The 18,576-nt window shown below is 42.7% G+C and overlaps 1 protein-coding gene across 1 annotated transcript in view; it reads right to left on the bottom strand.

The window, feature by feature from the left end:
- Positions 1–561: 561 nt before the first annotated feature.
- LOC142652483 (uncharacterized) overlaps positions 562–18,576 on the bottom strand; it is a 116,406-nt gene continuing 98,391 nt past the window's right edge. Inside the window, exons 4-5 of the mRNA XM_075828128.1 lie at positions 1,040–1,620; positions 562–752 (exon numbers count right to left, since the gene is read on the bottom strand). Of these exons, the coding sequence (XP_075684243.1) occupies positions 562–752; positions 1,040–1,620 (772 nt within the window). The remainder of the gene's footprint in view (positions 753–1,039; positions 1,621–18,576) is intronic.

Here is an 18,576-nt window from a genome sequence, read left to right on the forward strand (position 1 = left end):
TCTTTCGGCGTTCCACCGCCCACGGCTCTGGGGCGATTCAAATCGGAGCCTCTCTGGGGTCTCTCCGAGCCCCCTGTGTCAGGAGAATTGCCTGCAACGTCCCCCGAGGCAGGATCTCCAGGATACAGCCCGGATGGTCTCAGGGCGCAGAGGAGCTCTCTCTAAAAGCGGCCATCCAAGATGCCCCGCCCCCGGAAGTCCGCACTGTCTATTCTTATAGTTGTGAGTGGGGGATGTCCCGCTTTTCATTTATATGTATAAATGTATGCGATACCTTTATGTTTTTCTCAATAAAAATCATGTTTTAAATAATATAGTTATATCATACACATAAATATTGCTAATGTACTGTACACACATACACAGTTCAGCCATGACATTAAAATGTCTAAACCTGTCTAATATTGTTTAGGTCCCACTCATGCCCCTAGAATAGCTCTAACCTGTTTAGGCATGGACTTCACAAGACCTCTTTAGGTGTCATTTGGCACCAAGAATTTAGCAAATCCTTTTAATCCTGTAAATCATGAGATTGGTCCTCCATAGATCGGACTTGTTTTTCTAGCACATCACACAGATGCTCATTCGGATTGAGATTGGAGAATTTGGAGACCAAGTCAACACCTTGAACTCTTTGTCAAGTTCCTCAAATAATTCCTGAATAATTTTTGCAGTGTGGTAGGGCGCATTATTCTGCTGAAAGATTCCACTGACATTAGGGAATACAGTTGCCATGAAGAGATATAGTTGGTCTGCAACAAGGTTAAGGTAGGTGGTACCGTGTTTCCCCGAAAGTAAGACAGTGTCTTACTTTCTTTTTATCCCCAAAAGCCCCACTATGTCTTACTTTCGGGGTATGTCTTATATTGGAAAAAAATTCTCGAACCAGTTTCTACAGGGATTTCAGCAATGTTACAAACCATATTTATTCTATGGACTATTTTTCCTTTAGGAAGAACGCAGTATTTTTTAGCTAACAAAACCATTTCAAGGTAGTAGCAGAAAAGCAAATATGTCAGTGAGAATAGACATGTAGTACCTTTAATTTCTTGTGGCAGCTCTCCTTCTTCTAGCAAGGGTTGAATTCTTCCAGACATTAGTTCACTAGGTCCAGCAGAAGAATGGTCTCTGCCAGATCCTTGCTGTTTCGGTCCTGCAAATGAAACCATTCGGGTAAACATTGTTTGACTTGTAGCTGTCAACTGGGCTTTACTAAAAGGTACTTGACTGGATACAGCCGCTGAGTTTGTTTTAACAGATTCCGTTTGGGTAGGTCCAACTGAAGAAATATTTCTTCCAAATGACTGATTAGTTGATGGAGAAACAATATTTATTACCTTAGGCTGTTGAGCAGCATCTTCATCTTTTTTTACAACTTTCTTATGCGGAAGTTTCATTTGACTTTTCACAACATCAAACAAGCTCCTTACGTAGAGGTTAGCGCCTCCTCTTAAATCTCGGTTCAACCGGCCAGACCTCTTAACAGGCGGGTGTTCACCATGGAGATCTGAAGAAAGTTCACCTGAGGTGGCTACATCACTTCTGTGTTGAGAACGAGCATGTTCCTCTTTTCGTTTTACTCCTTTTAGTCCTTCATCTGCTCTAGGTTCTTCAACAAAACTAGTGAAAGGGACGGCGCGGTGACGTATGGAGAGGGGGGCGGCGCGGAAGTGGGCAGGAGGCGGCAATACCCCCGTGTTTCCCTGAAAGTAAGACATATGTCTTACTTTCGGGGTACGGCTTATATTAGCCGACCCCCCTGAAACCCCCGATACGTCTTACAATCGGGGGTGTCTTACTATCGGGGAAACACGGTAGGTGTCAAAGTAAAATCCACATTAATGCCAGGATCCAAGGCAGCAGAACATTGCCAGAGCATCGAACTGCCTCTGCCGGCATCCCTTTTTCCTATAGTGTGTTCTGTCACTGTAAGCTGTGATGCACTGTGTGTTCTGACACCTTTCTATCATTGCCAGAATGAACTCTTTCAGCACTTTGTGCTATAGTAGCACTTCTGTGGGATCAAACCAGACAAGCTAGCCTTCGTTCCTGACATGCATCATTAGCATTGGGTGCTCAAGTCCATGTCGTCAGTTCACCAGCTGTCGTTCCTTGGACCACTTTTTGTAGATTCTAAACACTGCATACCAGGAACACCCCACAAGACCTGTAGTTTTGGAGATGCTTTGACCCAGATGTCAAGCAGTCACAATTTGGCCCTTGTCAAAGTCGTTCAGTTCCTAATGCTATGTTCACACGGCAAACTAAAAACGGCTGTAAAATACGGAGCTGTTTTCAAGGGAAAACAGCCCCCGATTTACAGCCGTTTTTTATGCATCAGGAGTTATTTGATGCGTTTTTTTACGACCGTTTTTGGAGCGGTTTTTCTACTGACCCAATGAAAAACGGCTCAAGAAGTGACATGCACTTAATTTTTACGGGGCGTCTTTTTTACGCGCTGTTTTCACAAACGGCGCGTACAAAACCACCCCGTTGGAACGAAACACCGTTATTCCCATTGAAATCAATGGGCAGATGTTTGGAGGCGTTCAGCCCCCATATTTTCAGCCGTTTGTCACAGCCCGAAAAACATCTGAAAATGGGCCGTGTGAACATACCTTTACTCTTGCCCACTTGTCCTGCTTCCAACAGATCAACTTTAAGAACTGACTGTTCACTTGCTGCCTAATAGATCCCACCCCCTGAAAGGCGCCATTGTACTAAGATAATGATATTCATTTCACCTGTTGCAAGTAGTTTTAACCCCTTAACGCACCATGACGTAACTACGTCGAGGTGAGCAGTAAGTTCGCGCACCTTGACGTGCAGTTACGTCTGTGCTTTGACAGTTAACCGCCGCGCGGCGCTACACCGCAGCGGCGGTTAACTGTGCAGGGTGTCTGCCCTGCATTCCCCGTTGACGATCAGCGGCCCATCGCCGCTGATATCGGCAGTTAACCCCTTAATTGCGGAGCTCGATTTTGAACGCCACAATTAAGGTGTTTAGCGCCGATCGGCAGCCCCCACGTGAAATCACGGGGGGCTGGCGATGGTACCCATGGCAACTGGCCGCCAGACAATGGCTTCCGGGTTGCCATGTACAGAAGCCTATGAGGACCACCCGGAGGGTGGTCGTCGTAGGCTTCCTGTCAGTGTGACTGTTACGTCACAATGACAGTTGGAATGCATTACACTACGTGTGTAGTGTAATGTATTCCAGCAGCGATCAGAGCTGCAAGTCTAAGTGTTCCCTAGTGGGACAAGTGAAAAAAGTAAAAAAATAAATAAAAATGTTTTAAAAAAAGTGTAAAAATAAAAGTTATAAGTGATATAAACAAGAACTGCTTTTTTTCCTATAATAAGTCTTTTATTATAGAAAAAAAATGAATACGTAAAAAAAATTACACATATTAGGTATCACCGCGTTCGTAACGACCCCAACTATAAAACTATACTATTATTTTTCCCGCACGGTGAACACCGCAAAAAAAATAAACGAAAAACAATGCCAGAATCACTATTTTTTGGTCACCACCCCTCCCAAAATATGTAATAAAAAGTGATCAAAAAGTCGCATGTACTCCAAAATAGTACCGATACAAACTACAACCTGTCCCGCAAAAAACAAGCCCTTACACTGCTTTTTTGACTGAAAAATAAAAAAGTTATGGCTCTCAGAATATGGTGACAAAAAATAATTTATTTTCTAAATAAGTGATTTTATTGCGCAAACGCTGCAAAACATAAAAAAACGATATACATATGGTATCGCCATAATCGTACCGACCCGCAGAATAAAGTATAATAGTCATTTATAGCCCAGGGTAAACGCCGTCAAAAATAAATAAAAATCATTGTCAGAATTGATGGTTTTTGGTCACCTGGCTTGCCGAAAAATTTAATAAAAAGTGATCAACAAAATCGCATGTACCCCAAAATGGTACCAATGAAAATTACAGATTGTCCCGCAACAAATAAGCCCTCACACGGCTCCGGTGGTGAAAAAAGAAAAAAAGTTCCGGCTCCCAGATTATGGCGATGCAAAATGTACAGAGCGTTCCAAAAGCGGATAGGATCGGGTGCCATTTATAAGTGCGACACTGGCCACATATCTGTGTATTATTATTTAACTCACAAAAAATAAAGAATTTGCCCTCACACCACTCTATTGACGGAAAAATAAAAAAGTTGTGGCTCTCGGAAAGCGAGGAGGAAAAACGAAAAAGAAAAAAGCAAAACATGAATCAGTTCGTAAAGGGTTAATTACTTTCTAATGAAAAAGCATTTATGACCACATGTGGGGTATAGCCGTACTCGGGAGAAATTGCTTTACAAATTTTGGGTTGCATTTTCTCCTTTATCCTTTGTGAAATTGAAAAAATTCAATATTTTAGTGGAAATAATGTTGATATTAATTTTCACGCCCTAATTCTAATAAATTCTGCAAAAGACGTGTGGGGTCTAAATGCTCACTATACCCCTAGATAGATTCCTTAAGTGGTGTAGTTTCCCAAATGGGGTTACTTTTGGGGGGCTTCCACTGTTTCGGTCTCTCAGGGGCTTTGCAAATTCGACATGACACCCAAAAACTATTCCAGCTAAATTTGAGCTCCAAAAGCCAAATAGCGCTCCTTCCCTTCTAAGCCCCGGTGTGGGTCCAAACAGCAGTTTATTACCACATATGGGGTATTTACGTAATCAGGAGAAATTGTTTTACAAATGTTGGGGTGCTTTTTCTCCTTTATTCCTTGTAAAAATTAAAAATGGCTACCTTTTTTCAGAAAAAAAATAGATTTTTACCTTTACAGACTAATTCCAATGAATTCAGCAAAACAACTGTGGGGTCAAAATGCTAACTTTACCCCTAGGAAAAATTCCTTGAGGGGTGTAGCTTCCAAAATGGGGTCACTATTGGGGGGTTTCCACGGTGTTCATTCCTCCAGTGCATTGCAAACGTGACACAGCACTGAAAACTATTCCAGCAAAATCAGAAATCCAAAATCCAAATGGTGCTCCTTCTCTTCTGAGGCCTGCTGTGGGTCCAAACAGCAGTTTATTACCACATATGGGGTATTGCTATAATCGGAAGAAATTGCTTTACATATGTTGGGGTGTTTTTTCTACTTTATTCCTTGTAAAAATTTAACATTTCTAAGTTTTTTCACAAAAAAAGTAGATTTTCATCTTCACATACTAATTCAAATAAATTTAGCAAAAAAACTGTGGGTTCAAAATGCTAACTATATCCATAGATAAATTCCTTGAGGGGTATAGTTTTCACTTTTTGGGGGTCTTTACTGTTTTGGTACCACAAGACCTATTCAAACCTGACATGGTGCCTAAAATATATTCTAAAAAAAGGAGGCCCCAAAATCCACTAGGTGCTCCTTTGCTTCTGAGGCCTGTGTTTCAGTCCATTATCACCCTAGGGCCACATGTGGGATATTTCCAGAAACTGCAGAATCTGGGCAATAAATATTGAGTTGCATTTCTTGGGTAAAACCTTCTGTGGTACAGAAATTTTTTATTACAAATGAATTTTCGAAGAAAAAAAATGAAATTTGTAAATTTCACCTCTACTTTGCTTTAATTCCTGTGAAACGCCTAAAGGGTTAAAACACTTTCTGAATGCTGTTTTGAATACTTTGATGGGTGCAGTTTTCAAAATGGGATGACTTCTGGGGACTTTCTAATATATAGGGCCCTCAAAGCCACTTCAGATCTGAACTGGTCCCTGAAAAAATAGGCTTTTGAAATTTTCTTGAAAATTTAGAAATTGCTTCTAAAGTTCTAAGCCTTGTAATGTCCTAGAAAAATAAAAGAATGTTCAAAAAACGACGCAAACATAAAGTAGACATATGGGAAATATAAACTAGTAAGTATTTTGTGTGGTATTACTTTGTGTTTTACAAGTAAATACATTTAAATTTAGAAAAATGCACATTTTTGCTAATTTTCTCTAAATCTTGGCATTTCTTACAAATAAATATTGAATTTAACGACAAAAATTTTTCAGTATCATAAAGTACAACATGTCCTGAGAAAACAATCTCACAATCGCTTGGATAGGTAAAAGCATTCTGGAGTTATTTCCACATAAAGTGACACATGTCAGATTTGCAAAAATGGGGCTGGTCCTGAAGGCCAAAACAGGCTTAGACACTAAGGGGTTAATGTAAGACTGGGTTTACATTTTGAGTTGTCTTTTTGTTGCATTTTTGAAGTGCTGGAAAAAAAAGCTCATCTGAAAAATGCCCATGTGTTTTTACAAAGCTTTTAGCTGTAATCTGGTTTTCAATTTGCTAGTCATAGTATTACAGCTGAAACAGTTTGTAAAACGTACGGGTAATTAAAAAACGCATGCGTTTTTTTCTTTACAGCATTTCAAAAATTCAACTAAAACACTGTGCAAATCTAGCGTAATGGCTGAACGGTGTAAATGTGTATATATATATATATATATATATATATATATATATATATATATATATATATATAAAAGATGCTGGTGGGTTATCTCAGGTTTCTGGAGCCACGCTGACTGCAGTGCATCCCACATTTGCTGGAGGGTGCATGAGGGAGGATCCATAGCGTGAACAAGACAATGGTGGTGGTTCCACAGATGCTCAATTGGGTTCAAGGTCGGCAAATTAGGGGGCCAGGGAAGTACTCGGAAGTCTCGGTCGTGCATTGTCTTGCTGGAAGATTTCATCTGCCCCAGGGAAGACAAACAGCATATATGGGTGGATGTGATTTGCAACGATGGACTCATACCCAAATCGGTTCAGAGTGCCTTCCACATGGATGAGTGGACCCAGAGAATACCATGAAAAATTTTCCCAAATCATAACGCTTCTGCCACCAGCTTTTGTTCTTCCAGCAATGGTTGCAGAGTGTTTGTTCTCTGATCTTTCTCGACTGACACGCCAACGTCCATCGGTTAAATGAAGATTACTGTCGGCCGATTTTGGCCGACCATTGTTTGAATTTTAAACATAAACGCTATAGAGGAGAGGGGAGGGAGCCACATGTCTATGGGGAATTAAAGACTTATTTGAAGTGACAGGGGTTCATGTTGTTATGGCCATTCTTGATCCCCATAACAATAAACACCCTTATTACGCATGTGCCAACTTCAAACAAGACCAGTATTCCCCATAAAGATGGGATTCCCTCCCCTCCCTTCTATAGAGGTCTGTGCACATACGCCGAGGTGCTGTGGAGCTTTCTCCACATTATATTGTGTGGGGAATAATTTTTCGCTGACCCGTGTCTGCAGCCCTCTATACTCCAGAAACATGTCTTTGTAAGATATTTATTTATTCTATTTGCCCTCCGTGGAACACTTTGATGTATTTATTTATCTACCAAGTTGCTATGTACATTAAATATTGTACAGTATGTTTATATTTATTTATCTCTATTTACATGCATTCAGGGACGTAACTAGGAAAGACAAGGCCCCATAGCAAACTTTTGACTGAGGCCCCCCCTCTGCTGGGTATCACACACCCCCCCTTGTAGATAGTGCCTCCCTATAGATTCCACCACACAGCGCCCCCCTATAGATAGCACCATACACAGCCCCCTGTAGATAACGCCATACAGCCCCCTGTAGATAACGCCATACAGTCCCCCCTGTAGATAACGCCATACAGACCCCCTCTGTAGATAACGCCATACAGCCCCCTCTGTAGATAACGCCATACAGCCCCCTCTGTAGATAACGCCACACAGCCCCCTGTAGATAACACCATACAGCCCTCTCTGTAGATAACGCCATACAGCCCTCTCTGTAGATAACGCCATACAGCCCCCCTGTAGATAACGCCATACAGCCCTCTCTGTAGATAACGCCATACAGCCCTCTCTGTAGATAACGCCACACAGCCCCCCTGTAGATAACGCCATACAGCCCTCTCTGTAGATAACGCCATACAGCCCTCTCTGTAGATAACGCCATACAGCCCTCTCTGTAGATAACGCCATACAGACCCCCTCTGTAGATAACGCCATATAGCCCCCCCCCAAAAAAAATGGCCTATAGTGTGTCCTACAAAAGTCATGTATCCCCCTATCCACAGGATATACACAGGATAGGGGACACGTGTGATCGCTGGCAGCGATAAGGAGAATGGGGGACCGAAAGTCCCTCGAAGTTCTCCATGACGAACCTCGGACCTCTGGCGTCTGCGCAGTTCAATAAAAATGAAAGCAGCGCTGGTCACGCATGCGCACAAGCGCGACCGGTGCGCAAGTCATTTCCATGGAGCTGCCGACACAGACCCCGGAAGTCCGAGGTTTGTCATGGAGAACTTAGGGGGGACTTTCGGTTCCCCGTTCTCCTCATCGCTGGGCGTCCCAGCAATCCCACATGTATCCCCTGTCCTGTGGATAGGGGATGCATGTCTTTTGTAGGAACAACCCCTTTGCGTTGCGCTGTAGCAGCCATAGCGGCTGCTAGCAGAGCCTGCGGCCATGGGATGGGGCCGTGCCGGCGGGTGGCACGGGCCCCCTCATGCTGCAGGCCCCATAGAAGTCGTTACGGCTGCTATAGCGGTAGTTACGCCACTGCATATAGGTTCGTACGGCGTAAAACTACAGCTCCCAGCATGGCCGGAACAATGGTGAGGATATGCTGGGAGATGCGGTTTCACAAAAAAAATCATACCACCATCATCTCGCTGCAGATTATACAGTGACTACAATACTGATTAGAGGCAGAATAAACATTTACATTAAGTGACTCACCGGTGACGTCTCAGATTCTAGTTCTTTTCTTCTCCCTCCGGTTCAGACATCTATGATGGATTTCTCCCGGCCATGACCCATTTCTGCAGTTTTCCGTTTAGATGTCTTCAGCTTCTCACTTGTAAAACATTTCTGCACCTATAAACAAAGTTAAAATTCTCAACACATCTAAATATAACTGTCACACACACACACACACACACACACACACACACACACACACACACACACACACACACGCACACACACACACACACACACACACACACCGTGCCCCCTGTAGATAGTGGCCTACATAGAAGCCCCTGTAGATAGTGCCCACATATGGACTCCAGAGCTGCAAGGCAATAGTGCTAACCACTGAGCCACCGTGCTGCCCTACATATAGCTTCCCCTATAGTTAGTGCTCCACGTATAGCCCACCTCTGTAGATAGTGTCTCACATATAGCTCCCCCTGTATATAGTGTCCCACATATAGCCCACCCCTGTAGACTGTGCACTACATATAGACCCCCCTGTAGATAGTGGCCCACATCCCCACATACAGACCTCCCCTGTAGCTAGTGCCCCACATATAGACCCCCCCTGTATATAGTGCCCCACACATAGACCCCTCTGTATATAGTGGCCCACATATAGACCCCCCCCTGTATATAATGGCCCACATATAGAGCCCCCTGTATATAGTGGCCCACACCCCCACATATAGACCCCCCTGTAGATACTGCCCCACATATAGACCCCCCCCTGTATATAATGGCCCACATATAGAGCCCCCTGTAGCTACTGCCCCACATATAGACCCCCTGTAGCTACTGCCTCACATATAGACCCCCCTGTAGCTACTGCCCCACATATAGACCCCCCTGTAGCTACTGCCCCACATATAAACCCCCTATATATAATAGCCCACATAAAGACGACCCCCCCCTGTAGATAGACCCCCCCACTATAGATAATGCCATTCACATTCTTATGAGGAAAAAAATATATAAACTTGACATACTCACATGATCCCGTTCCCACGCTGTTCACTGGTGATGCAGACATGCTCTCTTCTGAGCATGTCTGCAGGAGCTGAACGAGCGTCCTCCAATGACGCTGATTGGCGGGGCAGAATGACTTGCCCAGTCAATCAGCACCTTCCAAGCATGGAAGCGGCGCGATGATGTCATCGCGCCGCTAGCCAATCAGTGTCATTGTAAGGCACTGGATGGTCAGGCACGGAACATGCCCGGCCATTCAGTGCTAATACATGTATTTGGCTGCCGCTAGCACTGGGGCCCCCTCCGGTGCTAGCGACACCTACAGGCATGAGAGGGCCTGTGTAAGGCTCGGCGGCGCGGGCCCCACAGTAGCGGCGCTACCGCTATAGCAGCCATAACGGCTACTAGCGGCGCCACCGGGCATTTGGGTGGGCGTGTCGGCTGGCGGCATGGGCCCCCTCAAGCCCCGGGCCCCGTAGCAGCCGCTACGGCTGCTACCGCGGTAGTTACGCCACTGCATGCATTTATGTCCCCTTTTTGATTTTACATGATGGAGATAGAAAACATTTCTTTGTTTTTCTCTGTATTTTTACTCCGTATCTGCTATGTACTTAACTCCTCCTACACCATTTCCCTTACCTGGTTGCCATTTTTTGCACTATTTTTTGTACCGATGTATTGTCTGTATTCAGCTATATGGTGAAGAGGTGCCACTACCTCGAAACATGTTATAAGTGAGATTGATCAATTAATAAGCTATTCTGAACTCTACAGACTGCAATTCTGATTTCCATAAAAGGTTGCACCCATCCAGCTCCTTTTTATCTGAAAGTTTTCTGCACTGATGATTTCCCGTGGTCAGAGATGATCCTTTATTTAATACTACAAAAGCTATAAGTTCTTGTGTCTTTCATAAAACACTAATAGGTGAGCACATTCCCTTCAGCTGAACTTTAAATAAACTATCGCTACATACTGTCCTATGAGGGGCTCTTCCTTTTTGTTTTGTTTTTAGATTGTATTCACTTCTCTATGTTGATGTTCCCAAAAGTTCAGTGTTGGGTCCTCTCCAGTTTTCTCTTTACATTTACAGTAGGTTAGATTATAATTAGATTTAGTTTCCAGTACCATCGTGATGCTGATGACACCCAAGTTTTTATAGCCTCTGAGGACATTTCACCTTCTCTCCTAAATAACATTAGTAAGTGTCTGTTAACTATCTCTGGTATCACGTCCTCGCTATATCTCAAACTTAATCTTTTTTAAACTGAGCTCCTATTTCATTCTTGTACTTTTTAATCTAAACCTGATGTCTCCATCTCTGTTTGTAACACTGCCATCTCCCCTACACATCAAGCCCAATGTCTTAGAGTTATCTTTGACTCTGATCTGTCTTTTATTACTCACATTAAATCCATTGCCAAATCCTGTTGCCTTCACCTAAGAAAATCTCTCGTATCCTTCCCTATCTTAGATGACCCTGCTAAAAAAACAATCCAGGGCCTGATCATTTCTCACCTAGACTACTGTAACTTACTATGAATTGGCATTTCATTAAAAAAATTGTCTCCGCTTCAATCTGCATGAACGCAGCAGCCAGGTTGATCTTTACATGTCTATCAGTTATACTAACGCTTCCGCTCTCTGTCCCTTATTAAACTGGTTTCTTGTTTTTCTTGTCAAATTAAATGTAAAATCTTCTACTAGTATACAAAGTTCTCCACAATGCTGCACCATCATATAGTTTCCATCTAATAACCCACTTGTGCTCTGTGCTCTGCCAATAACCTACGACTTTCATCCTCCCTTATTACGTCCTCTCACTGCCATCTGCAGGACTTATCCCATGCTGCACTCATTCTGTGGAACTGACTGCCCTGCACCATTAGCTTTGCTTCTGACATTCTCAGTTTTAAGCGTGCCTTAAAAACTCAATATATTCAAGGAGGCCTACGTCACATAACCATAGACCATTGCCGTAAACAACCTGACCTGGTCACAGATATTTCCACATCATCCTGTGCTCAACTAGCCAACCATGTCGCATCACTCTGCAGTTTATATACATATTTACTTAAATGGGCACTGTCATTTCAACAAACTTTGCATAAGTGAATAGTACAGGCCATTATAACAAACTTTGTAATATATCTTAATAGACAAAAATGCTACTTTCTGCTCTTATCTGACTGTTTTCCAGCTTCTCCTCCCTCTGTTAAACTGACTTTCATTCTGAAAATTCAGCTCTTCCCATCTCGAGTCGGACTGCAGCTCACATGTATCAGATTACACATGTCTATGGAAGCCTATGGAGAGGGGAGGGGGAAGAGTGAGCAGGAAGTGCAGGAGATAACAGCAGAATGACAGGTATAGAAACCTTCTATCACAACCAAAGCACTTTATTTACACCAGTACAGGTCGGTCAGTATATCTCTCTCTCTCTCTCTCTCTCTCTCTCTCTCTCTCTCTCTCTCTCTCTAAATCAAAATTGCCATAAATAGTGCTGCTCCTCATGTACACACACGGTAGCTTAACCTGAAAAGTCAAATTAAATGACAGGTACCCTTTAAATACTGGCTGGGCGACAGGTTTTTGCAGCTTTATTTATATTTCCCTTGCCAACACAAGGGGCTGGCTCCCTGGACAAAGAAAACGCCCCGTAAAAATGAAGTGCATGTCACATCTTGAGCCGTTTTTCATTGGGTCGGTAGAAAAACAGTTCCAAAAACGACCGTAAAAAACGCATCAAAAAACTCCTGATGCATAAAAAACGGCTGTAAATCGGGGGCTGTTTTCCCTTGAAAACAGCTCCGTATTTTACAGCCGTTTTTAGTTTGCCATGTGAACATAGCCTTAGGAACTGAACGACTTTGACAAGGGCCAAATTGTGACTGTGTGACATCTGGGTCAAAGCATCTCCAAAACTGCAGGTCTTGTGGGGTGTTCCTGGTATGCAGTGTTTAGAATCTACAAAAAGTGGTCCAAGGAACGACAGCTGGTGAACTGACGACATGGACTTGAGCACCCAATGCTAATGATGCATGTAAGGAACGAAGGCTAGCCTGTCTGGTTTGATCCCACAGAAGTGCTACTAAGTGCTGAAATAGTTCATTCTGGCAATGATAGAAAGGTGTCAGAACACACAGTGCATCACAGCTTACAGTGTGGCACCAGAACCTCCCATTACATTAAGATTGTAAGCTCTTATGGTCAGGGACCTTCCTACTTTTGTCTCATTGTTCATTTGTTTTGATTAATTGTCATTTTACTTGTTTTAAACTTCTCTGTATAAAGATTATTATTTCACCGATGTATCTTTTCAGTTGGCATGAGGGAAACGGTGAATATAAAGTCGAAACTGATAAATATGACAATTGTAAAATTATGAACGGTTAGTAATAGACCCCAAACATTGATAGTAATCATAAGATACAGAGATAGACAGATCTATACAGAGAGAGGAAAAAGTGAACAGATGTGATGTGAAAAAAACATGTGGCCGGGAAGCTGATTAGACGAGAGGTGTTGAGCGCAGATGGTCGGCTGATATAGGTAGAAGATGAAATTCTCCACAGCTGTTTGCCGTGCTAAGTTACTGCAGTCAATGCAGATTTATGAGGCATATATATGCCACTTGCTTTTACGGTTGTTTTTTTTAAAATTATTAATAAAGTAAATGGCAGTTTTCATATCATTAGGGATAGGGCTAGGACATGAATAATGTCCATTTTCAACCATTGATAATGGTGGAAATATTTACTTATGTTACAAGACAATAACTATCAGAAAGTGGTTGCAATAACTCTGATTGTTAAGCTGGGTTCTCACTTTATGGTAAAAATGCGTTTTTTGCCATCAACTGTGGCAAAATGGCGCAGTTTTTTTTTTTTCCAAAGCATTAAGATTTCCCTTTACTGGGACCAAAGGGCTAGGCCAAGCCATGAAAAATAACCCCATAGCCATAGCATTATCTCTCCTCCACCAAACTTTACAGTTGACCCATGCCATGAAGCGCACAGTTTTTGTTAATCCAGAAGAGGTTTTATGTACTGTGCACCTCAGCACTCGGCGACCCTGCTCTGTAACTTTACGTGGTCTATCACTTCATGGCTGAGTTGCTGTGGTTCCTAGATGCTTCTACTTTGCCAATATGCCACTTACAGTTAATCATGGAATATCTAGAAAGGATGAAATTTAATGAACTGACGTGTTACAACGATGGGATCCTATTACAGTACCATACTGAAATTCCGTGAACTCTTTAGAGCGACCAATGCTTTCACGTATGTTTGTTAAGGTAGACTGTATGGCTAGGTGCTGGGTTTATATACCTGTGGCAATGGGACTGAAGGAAACACCTTCAATGATTAAGAGGTGTGTCCCAATACTTTTGTCCATATAGTGTATTTACTACATCTGGTTGTTGTATGTTTACACTATAATAACATATCTATTCATGATATGCATGTACACTTAGTGGCCAGTTTATTGTGACCAGTAGGATGTTTTTTGTAAAGTGGTTATTATGCAGCTGGTCAGATCACTGAGAGCTACAAGAATATGAAAACTACCTGAATGCTATTATTAACCCCTTCCCAACATCAGCTGTACATATACAGCAGAGGCCGGGGGATAAAGTAAGTGAGGCCGCTTCATAAGTTGAGCGTGTCGGCTGTATGATACAGCTAACACTTCACTATATGTGTGGCTCTAACTACAGGGTGGCTGTATGGCAGTATCTAAAGGGGGCTGTGTGGCACCATCTAAAAAAGGGATGTGTAACACTATCCACAGAGGGCACTGTGGCACTATCTACAGGGGGGCCATGTGGCACTATCTACAGGGGGCCATGTGGCACTATCAACAGGGGGGCCATGTGACACTTTCTACAGAGGGCACTGTGGCATTATCTACAGGAAGCAGTGCGTGGCAATATCTACACGGAGCAGTGTGTGGCAATATCTACTGGGGCAGTGTAGAGCACCATCTACAAGAGGGGCCATGCGGCATTATTTACAGGGAGCAGTGCGTGGAACTATCTACTGGGGGCAGTGTGAAGCAACATCTACAAGGGGCACTGAGTGTAGCACTATCTACACTGGTTTTTAAGCTACCAGTTGTGGTCAGGACGTATCGCCTAGCCCTAATGATAAAGTGAGACATCACCTGCCTGTAAACAACCAAATAACCAGAGATATACCGGCCACCAGGATAGTTGTCAGCCAAACTAGTGCAGAAATTTTTGTTCATTATTTGTATGGAGAAATTCTGAAAAGCCACACCCATCATATAAACCACACCTACCATATAAGCGACACACCCACCAAAAGATGCCACACCATAAAGCCTGATTCACACGAACGTTTTAAACGTCCGTGGGACGGCCGTTGAAACAGCGGCCGTCCCACGGACCTATGTAATTCAATGTGGCCGTTCACACAGCCATTGTTTCAACGGACCGTGTGAAGGGTCCATGGTAAAATAGGACATGTCCGTTCTTTTTGCGCATCACGCATCCCTCCATAGACGCTCAACTATGGGGGATGCGTGACATTGCGTCCTGCAGCGCTGAGCACGGATGCACCTCGGACGTGAAAAACGGTAGTGTTAATGTGACCACCACAGACAACAATCACTGTGCCTGTATTTATTGTCTCTATATAATTTATAAAATAACTGCCTGTCTATAGGTGATGTTGTCATGTTGTTAATAAAGTTAAATTTAAAAAAACACACAGCACACAGAGGAGACAGGGAGAAGAATGTAAGAGCTGCTCCTCACAGACACTGACAGGCATGATGAGATGTCGCTGGAGGTAGAAATACTTTATAACTTCTGCTCCTCAATAATCTACTATTTACCTCTTAGATACCTGGACAGTGTTACCTGAATGCCAGGGGTCACATGATGTAGGGTCACATGACTGTCTATTTAGTTATCCTATGGGTGCTTTTTTATGGACAAATCTGTTATATTTTTAGACAAAGACAACTGCACTGATTAAATAAATGTATGTGATCAGAATTTTAAATACATGTATATTAGAAATCTTTATGATTTCCTATTCTATAAATAAATTAATAGAAAAAATAAAAAAGTGGACAACCCCTTTAACATGTCGTTTTTACCGTACGGTGAATGCCGTAAAACGAAACCCAAAAAAACAAGAGAAATCAGTTTTTTCTATTTCATTCCACCCCACAAAGATTTTTCTTTCCAGTTTCCCAGTACATGATATGGTACAATAAATGGTGCTGTGAAAAAGTACAACTCGTTCCACCAAAAACAATCCCTCATACGGTTGTATTGATGGAAAAATAAAAAAGTTATGGCTTTTGAAAGGTGGGAAGGAAGAAGCAAAAATGAAAAACCGAAAAATGGCTACTTTTGTTCATATAGTGTATATGGTGACCTTGGTTCACCTTCTACCCTCCATCTGGGACATCATACTATATTTATATTTATATCCCAGCTGTATTTTTTTTTCCTGTTCCTTGCTACAACTGCTTCATGTGTTCATTCTGACAAAAGGCTATTAAATCCCATCAGCACCTCATTCCTTCTAGAGCTTCCTCTGTATCTCTGTATATTACATACTCTTTCATACCTGTCTATAGCTACAAAACTTACTTTAAAAACTATTCAGAGACGTTATGTGTAGCACGAGTTGTCACAGTCACTCTACTGAAATTTGCTTAAATTCCAGAACGATGGGTTTTAACTAAATGTGGCATCTGATTGTACAGCAGACAGGACTCTCCAATCAGCTGCTGTCAAATCTATGCTATAACCATGTTAAACACTGTCACAACTATTTTCTGTGATGGGGACTGTCAACAGTTTTCTTTCTTCTTCACTGTTCTCAATATTCTCATAGTTGATATACATTTTGCAGGATATTAAATACACTTATACTCTAATTTTAATGTATTTTCCAATTTTCTTTAATGAAAAAAATACAGATAACAGGATAATTTATTTTCACTACATTGCAGACTCATTGGGGAGAAATTATTAAGCTTTCTACGCCAGGTTGTCCAACTAAATAAAAATCTATTTATCATTTTGCTTTTCTAAAATAAAGAAACTTTCTAATATGCTTTATTTTTCAAACCTGCACGGATTGCAGGTTTTTAGTCCCTGTTGCGTGAAACCGGAAGTTTGGAGCTGCCATTCTTGCTGTGACGTGTCAACACAAGCTCCGGGGAAAGGAGTTCCCCCGTCCTCCCTCTGTGTCGATGACGCAAATAAAGGGGCTGACTGCCTGGCTCAATTAATCAGCAATGTCACGGCCAGGGCCGGCCTTAGGATAGATTGCGCTCTGTGTGAAATTATCTTTCGGCGCCCCACCCCCTCATAAAAAAAATGCACCATAAAAAAGTATAATGCTCCCTACAGTATTATGCCCTATATAGTGCCCCCACAAAGTATAATGCCCCTTTAGTGCCCCCATACAGTATAATAATAATATTTAATAATATAATATATTATAACCCCTTCAAGGACACAGTATTTTGTCCTCTAATTGTGCCCACACAGTATTATGCCCAGTAAGTGCCACACACAGTATATTGCCCCCTGTAGTACCCCTACACAGTATAATGTCCTCTTAGTGGCCCCCACACAGTATAATGCCCCCCTCCCCTGGCTGCCACACAGCCCCCCTTGCAGATAGTGCTCCCTGTAGACAGTGCATTAATCCCCCACCTCCTCCTTGAAGATCGTGCCATGCGGCCCCCCGACCTCCCCCTTGTAGACAGTTCCCCCCAAAAAAAAATTGTACTCACCTAGGCCCCACTCCCACGTCTAACTGAACGGGATCCTTGCGTAGGCCGGCGTGATTCTGTAGCCTAACACAGGGTTTCCCAACCTTTTCAGACTCGAGGCACCACTGGAAAAATAAAATTTCCTCAGGGCACCCCTACCAAAAATTGTTTTGAGAAAGATAGAAAATGGCTAAAAACAAGCACTACAGTTGTAGGGTATGTTCACACAGAATTTTTTGTAATTCAAAGAAATGTGCCTTAGAATTCCTTCAGGAATTTTGAAGCAGATTTTGACTTGACAGCGTTGTTTTGACATTTATTTATTTTTTGCATTTTTTTTTAAAGCTGCTGAAGCTAATGCAAAAGACGCAGGCAAAAAAATGACCAAATGAGCTCCACAGGTATTTTCTGCCTCCTATTAATTTCAATTGGAGCTCAGAGGTGGAAACCACTTGAAGACTATCCGCCCCCCACTCAATGTAAAATAACCATCAGCCCCCGCAAACAGTAAAATGACCATCAGCCCGCCACTCTCAGTAAAGTGACCATCAGCCCCGCACTCACAGTAAAATGACCATCAGCCCCCCACTCACAGTAAAATTACCATCAACCCGCCACTCTCACTAAAAGGACCATCAGCCCGCCACTTACTGATTTCCCCTATAGGTAGTGCCACACAGCCCCCTTGTAGGTAGTGCCACACAGCCCCATGTAGATAGTGCCACACAGCGCCCTGTAGATACTGCCACACAGCCCCCTTGTAGGTAGTGCCACACAGCCCCCTTGTAGGTAGTGCCACACAGCACCCTGTAGGTAGTGCCACACAGCCCCCTTGTAGGTAGTGCCACACAGCCCCCTTGTAGGTAGTGCCACACAGCCCCCTTGTAGGTAGTAGGTTTTTTCTTTACATTGGACAACCATTTTAAGCACATTTTTATTACACAGAATAAATGGGCATATCCTTAGACAATAAATGAGCATGCCCATAGTTAAATTCAAGCGTTCATGGCCAAACTACACTAATAATGAGTTCATTTAGGCAAATAGACGATCGTCAGAAAAATTTATTGG

This window comes from Rhinoderma darwinii, chromosome 5, assembly GCF_050947455.1.
Source record: "Rhinoderma darwinii isolate aRhiDar2 chromosome 5, aRhiDar2.hap1, whole genome shotgun sequence".
In the NCBI taxonomy this organism is placed as follows: domain Eukaryota; kingdom Metazoa; phylum Chordata; class Amphibia; order Anura; family Rhinodermatidae; genus Rhinoderma; species Rhinoderma darwinii.